The sequence below is a fragment of the Achroia grisella genome, unplaced genomic scaffold, assembly GCF_030625045.1.
Source record: "Achroia grisella isolate CSIRO2021 unplaced genomic scaffold, CSIRO_AGI_Agris_v1 utg1419, whole genome shotgun sequence".
Classification (NCBI taxonomy): Eukaryota; Metazoa; Arthropoda; class Insecta; order Lepidoptera; family Pyralidae; genus Achroia; species Achroia grisella.
Window position 1 is genome coordinate 1,256,111 of NW_026712630.1, and position 10,324 is coordinate 1,266,434.

The 10,324-nt window shown below is 36.7% G+C and overlaps 1 protein-coding gene across 1 annotated transcript; it reads left to right on the top strand.

Annotated features, from left to right (window-relative positions):
* The first annotated feature begins 1,006 nt into the window (after positions 1-1,006).
* On the top strand, positions 1,007-1,846 carry LOC131855448 (uncharacterized). Its single transcript, XM_059206722.1, has one exon. The coding sequence runs from the start codon at positions 1,007-1,009 to the stop codon at positions 1,844-1,846; it is 840 nt and encodes a 279-aa protein (XP_059062705.1).
* Positions 1,847-10,324: the final 8,478 nt, after the last annotated feature.

Here is a 10,324-nt window from a genome sequence, read left to right on the forward strand (position 1 = left end):
ACTGACTCGCCGCGCGCCTGCTGCGCCCGCCCACGCTCCTGCAGCGCGCGACCACGCGCTCGCCCGCGCGCGCGCTCATGCTAGGACTGACCGCCGACTGACTCACTGACTGACTGACTGACTCGCCGCGCGCCTGCTGCGCCCGCCCACGCTCCTGCAGCGCGCGCACCACGCGCTCGCCCGCCGCGCGCTCATGCTAGGACTGACCGCCGACTGACTCACTGACTGACTGACTGACTCGCCGCGCGCCTGCTGCGCCCGCCCACGCTCCTGCAGCGCGCGCACCACGCGCTCGCCCGCCGCGCGCTCATGCTAGGACTGACCGCCGACTGACTGACTGACTGACTAATAGCTCAACGGACTGGCCGACTGACCGACTGAGTTTACACGCGCTACGCTACGACCGCCCACGCTCTGACTGACTAAATGACCACGATTTTCTAAAAAAAAAAAACTTTCATAATGAGTACCGATCTGTGAATTTATAATACTTATGTCGATTATGGGACACAGTCACCTAGATACATAAAATAATAAATGCATTTAATAATGTCTAGTAAGACAAATTCAATATTGTCTACTAGGCACTGCTGTATCTAAACTGTGTCACCCCACCTTACATTTTCCTATTGTTATTTAGTATATAAGATCATTATTTCTATGTACACATTGTCAGTTTATCATCATCAGTAATATACATCGTCTCGACCAGCAACATCGTATTATTTACCCGCAACAGTGGTGTGACGTGACCCCGACGTGATCTGTCCGACGTGATCTGGCCGACGGGAAAACGACGAGATCAAGCAAGAGATCTCTGGCTGACGGCATCCTGCGCACCACCAACGATTGCACATTTCCACCGGCTTCCCAGAAGCGGGTCTCACCGGTACGGAAATTCAAGAGGCACAAAAATCGTTGGCTACACTGCGCAACAAGGAACCCTGCCATACTACTGACCGCCATATAATACTGGCCAGCTGTTCAACTCATCACAACGTTAACAATGGCTCGTCCTATGCCATTAACAGGAACAAACATGCCTAGTACACCGGGCATGTCTGCCACTAGCTGTATAGACATCGCTGCAATAACCGTCACAGAGCGGTTACCTGAGTTCTGGACAGACTCGCCACGTTTGTGGTTTGCACAATTTGAGGCAATAATCGCACCTCAAAAACAAGGCGACGAATATAAATATAATACAGTAATATCCAAACTGCCAAAAGAGGTCGTCCACCAAGTCAGCGATATACTTACAAATCCACCACCAGAGAATAAATACTCAGTCATTAAAGACAGATTGATCGACTGTTATGAGGAGAGCGAGCAAAGACGTTTCCACAAACTGCTCGCAGAAATGAACTTGGGAGATCAAAAACCGTCCCAGTTATTGAGGAAAATGAGAGAAGCTGGTTGCGGGAAAATTAATGAGGATACCATCCGACTATTATGGATGAGGCAGCTTCCTCCATCAGTTACAACCGTTTTAGCGGTTACTGAGCAATTGACGCTGGACAAATTAAGCGAAATGGCCGATCGCATACATGAAAATATGCGATTTAATACAACAATGCAATCAACAGGCACCGCTGACGTAAATACGGTCACACACCTGTCTTCACAACTCGCGACGCTGCAATTAGAAGTTGCTGCACTACGCGAAAATCGCTCGCGACACATAAACCGACGCAGCAATTTCCGATCTAGATCAAATTCACGCCGTCGGTCAGCGCATAGACAGAGTAATAATTATTGCTATTATCATCGTAGATTTAAAGAAAAGGCATATAAATGTGACCTGCCGTGCTCCTGGAACCATAAAAGACAGCCGTCGGAAAACTAGGCTCAGCACAGAACAAGGCGGAACTCTGTGCTGTTCACCCGTTTAACCGCCTAGCTATAACCGACTCTAACAGTGGTTATAGATTTTTGGTGGATACCGGAGCAAATATCTCGGTGATCAAAAAGCAAGCACAGACCAATGAGAGCGCTAGCGAATTAAAATTATTCGCCGCAAACGGAACCGTGATAAAGACATACGGGGAAAAAACACTAACGTTAAATTTGGGTTTACGACGTTCCTTCAAATGGAATTTCATCATTGCTGACGTAAAAATGCCTATATTAGGCGCTGATTTTCTAGAGCACTACCGCTTATTGGTAGATATACACGGGAAGAGATTAATAGATAAAGTTACAGAGCTCAAAACGCCTGTAAGTTTCATCAAAGCAAACATTCCCTCTGTTCGCTCCATTGACTCCGAACTGCCTAACTCTATAAGGCAACTTTTGGAAAAATATGAAAAAATCACAAGGCCTACATCAATGAATATTCCCGTACAGCATAAGATCAAACATCACATCATAACAAAAGGATTTCCCGTATGCGCTCGAGCTCGTCCTCTTCCTCCAGATAAATATAAGGCTGCCAAAAAGGAATTTCAGGACATGATAGAAATTGGCATATGCAGACCATCAAGCAGTCCATGGGCTAGTCCACTGCACATGGTAAAAAAGAAAAATGGTGAATGGAGACCATGCGGTGATTACCGCGCATTGAATAATATTACCGTACCGGACCGATATCCACTTCCAAGGTTATTGGATTTCTCGTATATTGCTAGTGGAAAATCCATCTTCAGCAAAATCGACGTCCGGAAGGCTTATCATTCCATTCCCACTGCAGAGCCAGAGAAAACCGCTATTATAACTCCGTTTGGACTTTTCGAATTTACAAGAATGCCATTCGGTTTAAGAAACGCGGGTCAGACGTTCCAAAGATTTATGGATTCGCTATTCAGAGACTTAGACTTTATTTTTATATTTGTCGATGACATTCTGATAGCCAGCGAGAGCGAGAAGGAACATTACGAACATTTAGAAATTATTTTTACTCGTTTAAATGAAAATGGAATTACAATAAATATGAGCAAATGCGAGTTTTTCAAAAATGAGTTAGATTTTCTTGGTTATCATATATCGAGCCAAGGGATGAAACCGACACAAGAAAAACTAAAAGCAATCGACGATTACCCTAAACCCACGACAGTCAAAGATTTACGTCGTTATTTGGGTATGGTGAATTTTTATAGGCACCTAATTCCACACGCTGCCAAGCATCAAGCTCCGCTCAATGTATTTTTAAGAAATAGCAAGAAAAACGATAAAACAATTATCGTATGGAATACGGAAGCAGAACAAGCATTTCTACAATGTAAACAAGACATGCGTGACGTCACAACTATGACGTTTCCAGAGTCGAACGCAAGGATCGCATTGATGACTGACGCTAGCTTAAAATGTGTTGGCGCAGTTCTTCACCAAAAAATTAAAAACGAATGGAAGCCAATTTCATTTTTCTCCAAATCGTTAACAGAAGCTCAAACGAGATACTCCACCTACGATAGGGAGTTATTGGGAATATATATGGCAATAAAACACTTCAGACGATTAATTGAAGGTCGTGTTTTCTCAATATACACCGACCATAAACCACTAACTCATGCTTTTGCGAAGAAACTTTCGGTGGACGAGTCACCTAGAAGGATCAGATACTTGGATTTCATATCACAATTCAGTACAGATATACAGCATGTAAGCGGACACGATAACACGGTTGCCGATGCATTATCACGAGTCATCGAAACAATATCACTTCCAACCGTTATCGACTTATCCGACTTAGAAAAAAGTCAACAGAATGACATTGAGTTACAACAACTCAAAAAGAATAAATCATTACGTATGTCATTAATTCAAGTACCAAATACAAATAAAAAAATATATTGTGACATTTCCACTGAAATAGTACGTCCTTACTTGCCGCCAGATTTCAGAAAAACTATTTTCGAAAGTTACCACAATCTTAGTCATCCTGGTAAAAAAACTACAAGAAAATTAATTGGCAATAATTATATATGGACAAACATGAATACAGATATAAATAAATGGTGTGAATCATGTTTACAATGTCAGAAATCGAAAGTGCATAGACATACAAATTCACCGCTTGGTAAATATTTGCCTGCTACGCGTTTTTCACATGTAAACATTGATATCGTAGGACCATTACCTACTTCGCAAAATAAACGATATATTATCACTATAATCGACAGATGCACTTCATGGCCTGAAGCTTTTCCAGTTGCAGATATAACTGCAGAAACTGTTGCAAGAGTTGTCTACGAGGGATGGATTTGCCGCTTTGGATGTCCAGACTACATCACCTCTGACCAAGGACGACAATTCGAGTCCGACGTTTTCAGAGGACTCGCCAAGTTGATGGGAATTGAGAAAATCCGTACTACACCGTACCATCCACAATCTAATGCAAAAGTGGAAAGATTACACAGAACAATGAAAACAGCATTAGTAGCCAGAGCCAACACAATAAATTGGACAAAAGAATTGCCATCAGTTCTATTCGGACTACGCTCAAGTTATCGACAAGATACTGGTTGCTGCGCCGCCGAACTGGTATATGGCACTACTATCAAGTTACCGGCAAATTTTTTCTATGATGAGCCGAAAATCACGTATGCTGACTTCATAAAAGATATTAAAAATAATATTAGCCGAGTTGCAGCCATCCCACAGAGAGAGAGAGTACAAATAAAAACATTTTTGTACATCCTCGTTTAATGGATTGCTCACACGTCTTCCTGAGATGTGACAGATTACGTCCAACGTTGACACCACCATACGAAGGACCATTTTTGGTTGTCAAACGCAAAGGAAAAGTATTCACAATCAAGCGTGACGAAAAAGAAACAAATGTGTCAATAGATAGACTCAAGCCAGCATTCATAATAAACAACGAAGCAATTGCTGGCGAGGCAGAAACAGGACACCGCTCGTCAACAGCTGACAGCCGACCTTTGAAAGTGACACGTTATGGACGCACATCTTATCCTACAGTGAGATTTAATTTGTAAAAAAAAAAAAAAAATTTTATTAATTTATATTGTTCATAATTAACTTTTATAATTTTTTTGTGTGTAATATATATATTTTTTTCTCTCAAGGGGGGAATATCTATGGGACACAGTCACCTAGATACATAAAATAATAAATGCATTTAATAATGTCTAGTAAGACAAATTCAATATTGTCTACTAGGCACTGCTGTATCTAAACTGTGTCACCCCACCTTACATTTTCCTATTGTTATTTAGTATATAAGATCATTATTTCTATGTACACATTGTCAGTTTATCATCATCAGTAATATACATCGTCTCGACCAGCAACCTGAATATATATAGATACTGTAACGGTCTATCAATTATAAATTTACTAATCTAGATATTTATATTCGCAATGCCTCCATACATGCAAGCTCCAGCAACGGTGGAGGCAGGGGGGAGCACCGCACACCGCACCCCGCGCACATAAACAAATTAGAATAAATTTAAATTCATAACATTATTTATATATTTCGACTGCTTCGGTGGTCACACCGTTTTACATCCGATGGTCGCGGGTTCGATTTCTCGTACGATGCAAACATTTGTACTCATCGGTCATCGATTGTTTTCATCGGTCTGGGGTGTATTTATATGTATTTACAAAATAAAAATATCTATTTATATCAGTTCAGTATCAGTCTGTGTTAATTGTCCAGGGTTATTTATTATATTTTTATAAACGGTTATCTTTTCCATCACTTTTCGCTATCGACAGTGAATTCATAGAAATGTCACTCTAAAAACAAAAATAGTTTTGTGTTTTGTATTTCAAATACTAAATGCAAAATAGGTATTTTCAAAATACTTTTTAAAAATTAAGTACTTTTTGAATTTTTGTCCAAACCTCAGATATTTTATTTATTTTAGGTATATCAATCATTACATAGTAATATAAAAACAAAGTCGCTGTCGCATCTAACAGTACATAAACAAAGAAAGAAGACTTTGGCTCTGATACCGTAACGGCCTATGAATTATGAATTTATTATACCTAATCTAGATATTTTATATTCGCAATGCTACGTACATTGTAATATCCGCCTCCATTCATTGTAACGGTGGAGGGACTAAATAGTTGAATAAAACTGAATAAGCAGTTGCTCCACTCTATAGGTACTGCGTCGTCGTCGTATGCTGTTCATTTTTTCACTCGTTTTGGCGCCAAGAGAGGGTCACATAGTCGTGGTCAAGTTAAGAACTTATAATTTAATTTTGATAAACAATAGATACAAGTAAAAAGTAGGTATTATATTAATGTACGTAAGTACTGTACTTAAAAATATTTATTCTTTACTTATGTACATTTGAAAAACTTAACACTTAAGACTTGTACATATACACGTACATACTGCCATTTTCTCTTAAAGACATCCAGAGAAATATTTATTCTTTACTGTATGTACATTTGTTATTTACATTACCATTTTTATGATAACTATAAAATATTATTATTTCTTTAGATTATGACATAATAAAGATAGTTACATGATTTTAAGGGAAACATACGATAAAAAAATTCCCGTAAAATGTAAAAGATAAAAATGGTTATTGTTGGTTATCCTTGAGGAGATAGACACATACCATCACGGACTTTTTTGCTGACCTTATTTTGATACATCCCAAAGCACTCAGACAATACGTATTTTCATTAAACAGTATTGTATTTTTTATTTATTTAACTTTAATGCACAAAAAAATTTGTACATGTGGCGGACTTAATATCTTGCCGCGTTATTTACCAGGGCAACCATGAGTGGTGCAGCGAAAGGATTATTGGTGGTGCACTAATATAAATAAGAAATGTCAAAAAGATTTATAAAGATAATAAAGATAAGCAAAATATACATTTCTATAAAAAATATACATACATAAATATAACCCATAAATGTATAAATAAATTTTGTATTATTTTGATGAATAAATAAATAAATAAATAAATAATAATCTATACATCTATACATTTAATAAAATTTGGAGTGTCTGTTTGTAATATAGAAAAAACCGTTTTTTACTACATGCATATGAATATATATAAGGTACATATACCAAACTAACAATTTTTATAATTTTTGTCTGTCTGTCTGTCGGTCTGTTTGTTCCGGTTAATATCTGAAATGGCTGGACCGATTTTGACGGTACTTTTTTTTGGCAGGTAGCTGATTTATAAGGAGTAACTTAGGCTACTTTTATTTTAGAAAAATAAAGTTAATTCCACGCGGACGAAGTCGCGGGAACAGCTTGTTTTTAATAAAAACTGTTTATTTGATAAAAAAACATCTTTTTTGTGGTACTTGAGAATGTTGAAGCCTGTTGTTTGTAATATTGAAATAACCGTTTTTTACTACTTGCATATGAATATAAATACGGTACATACACCAAAATAACATATTTTACAATTTTTGTCTGTCTGTCTGTTTGTTCCGGCTAATCTCTGAAATGGCTGGACCGATTTTGACGGGACTTTTTTTGGCAGGTAGCTGATGTAATAAGGAGTAACTTAGGCTACTTTTATTTTAGAAAAATAAAGTTAAAAACCACGTGGACGAAGTCGCGGGAACAGCTAGTGTATAATATATTAGAGATACCTACGTGTTTTTTTATTGATGACTAGCTGTACACGGGATTTCGTCCGTGTTGAATTTAACTTTATTTTTCTAAAATATAAGAAGTTAAATTCCACGCGGACGAAGTCGGGTGTACAGCTAGTTGTCGGTAGTCTAGCGATTTAGCTAGCACACTGCTTTGATTCCTGCTTGGTGGTCGAGGGTTCGATTCCTCGCACGCTGCAAACATTTGTATTCATGAGTATGATTGTTTGTAACGGTCTGGGTGTTTTCTATGTATAGATAATATATATGTATTTACGAAAAAAAATCTTTGTATTTATATCAGTACCCATAACATAATCTTCAGCTAGCTTAACTTTGGTCTAGATGAAGCTGTGTGAATTGTCCTGAGATTACTATTATTACTATAATAAATCTTTTCAAATCAGCCGATGTTTATTTTTGCCATAATACGTGCTGTTACCATGTGATAATATTACGTACGTACTTATTAAACTATTAACTTATTATTAAATTGTTTGTAACGGTCTGGGTGTTTTCTATGTATAGATAATATATATGTATTTACGAAAAAATCTTTGTATTTATATCAGTACCCATAACATAATCTTCAGCTAGCTTAACTTGGGTCTAGATGAAGCTGTATGAATTGTCCTGAGATTACTATTATTATTAATTGGTACACAGGTAAACTACTAACTAGGCCATATTGGTGTTGTTTGTTATGGTGAAAAAACTAGTAGGTATATATATAAGTTACACGTACAATTTCAAAGACTTATTTCTTGAAAACTACTGGCTATTCTGAAATAAAACTTTAGTGTTTGTATATGTAATGTTTGCATATAAAATATGATTAAAGGTTACCAGTGTATTTACACTTTTACTGAACAAACAGAGTTGTTTAATACTGAAAATATTGTGTGGAAGGCATCAATTACTTTCAGTGCATGTATAGCTTTTCTTTTCCTAATTATTATTATTATTAAGTTTAAAGTGGTTGAATTTTACGTAAGGGGTTTTTATACATTATTTCTAATGTACCATTTATTTTAAGTTTTTTTAAACTCTATTCATCGAGACCTATCTAATGAGTCCAAACACGATATTTCTGCTGTAAGTTTTCGAAGAGTATGTTCATCATCTGATAATACTGGTGCCAGCATGAAGTCAAGGTTAACAGATAACTAATTACTTTTATTTCGTCAAAATCTTTAGATTACGTATAATAAATTCATAATATCGCTACCTATTCAAATCAAAACAAGTATTAGGTACTTCATGTACTAGTATATAAATTCATCAACACACAAGTAAATGATTTTTAAATATATTCAGAGCCAAAAATCTTTGTGCATTTAAAAAAAATGCCGATACGGATTCACTATTGCAGGAAATTGTTGAAAAAATATATATCGAGTATAAGTATCTACTACTATCGACGAATACATTTGGCAACAACGCATGGTCTCGGCCGGAACGGCAACATCGCATATTAGAATACAAAGATAGTGATAGAAAGAGAGAGACAGTGGATCAGCAATATCTACGGATCGTGGCTGGATCAACTAAGTGTGCAAGTGTATATATATATATATATATATATATATACATTTGTCTTTAATTCAAAGGAAATATAAATAATGAACGCATCACATTTAAAACAGTATAAATAGTTAATAATTTAATAATAAGTTAATAGTTTAATAAGTACGTACGTAATATTATCACATGGTAACAGCACGTATTATGGCAAAAATAAACATCGGCTGATTTGAAAAGATTTATTATAGTAATAATAGTAATCTCAGGACAATTCACACAGCTTCATCTAGACCAAAGTTAAGCTAGCTGAAGATTATGTTATGGGTACTGATATAAATACAAAGATTTTTTTTCGTAAATACATATATATTATCTATACATAGAAAACACCCAGACCGTTACAAACAATCATACTCATGAATACAAATGTTTGCAGCGTGCGAGGAATCGAACCCTCGACCACCAAGCAGGAATCAAAGCAGTGTGCTAGCTAAATCGCTAGACTACCGACAACTAGTTGTACACGCGACTTCGTCCGCGTGGAATTTAACTTCTTATATTTTAGAAAAATAAAGTTAAATTCAACACGGACGAAATCCCGTGTACAGCTAGTCATCAATAAAAAAACACGTAGGTATCTCTAATATATTATACACTAGCTGTTCCCGCGACTTCGTCCACGTGGTTTTTAACTTTATTTTTCTAAAATAAAAGTAGCCTAAGTTACTCCTTATTACATCAGCTACCCGCCAAAAAAAAAGTCCCGTCAAAATCGGTCCAGCCATTTCAGAGATTAGCCGGAACAAACAGACAGACAGACAAAAAATTGTAAAATATGTTATTTTGGTGTATGTACCGTATTTATATTCATATGCAAGTAGTAAAAAACGGTTATTTCAATATTACAAACAACAGGCTTCACACATTCTCAAGTACCACAAAAAAGATGTTTTTATTAAAAACAAGGTGTTCCCGCGACTTCGTCCGCGTGGAATTTAACTTTATTTTTCTAAAATAAAAGTAACCTAAGTTACTCCTTATAAATCAGCTACCTGCCAAAAAAAGTCCTGTCAAAATCGGTCCAGCCATTTCAGAGATTAGCCGGAACAAACAGACAGACAGACAGACAGACTAAAATTATAAAAATAGTTATTTTGGTATATGTACTTTATATATATTCATATGCATGTAGTAAAAAACGGTTATTTCAATATTACAAACAGACACTCCAATTTTTTATTA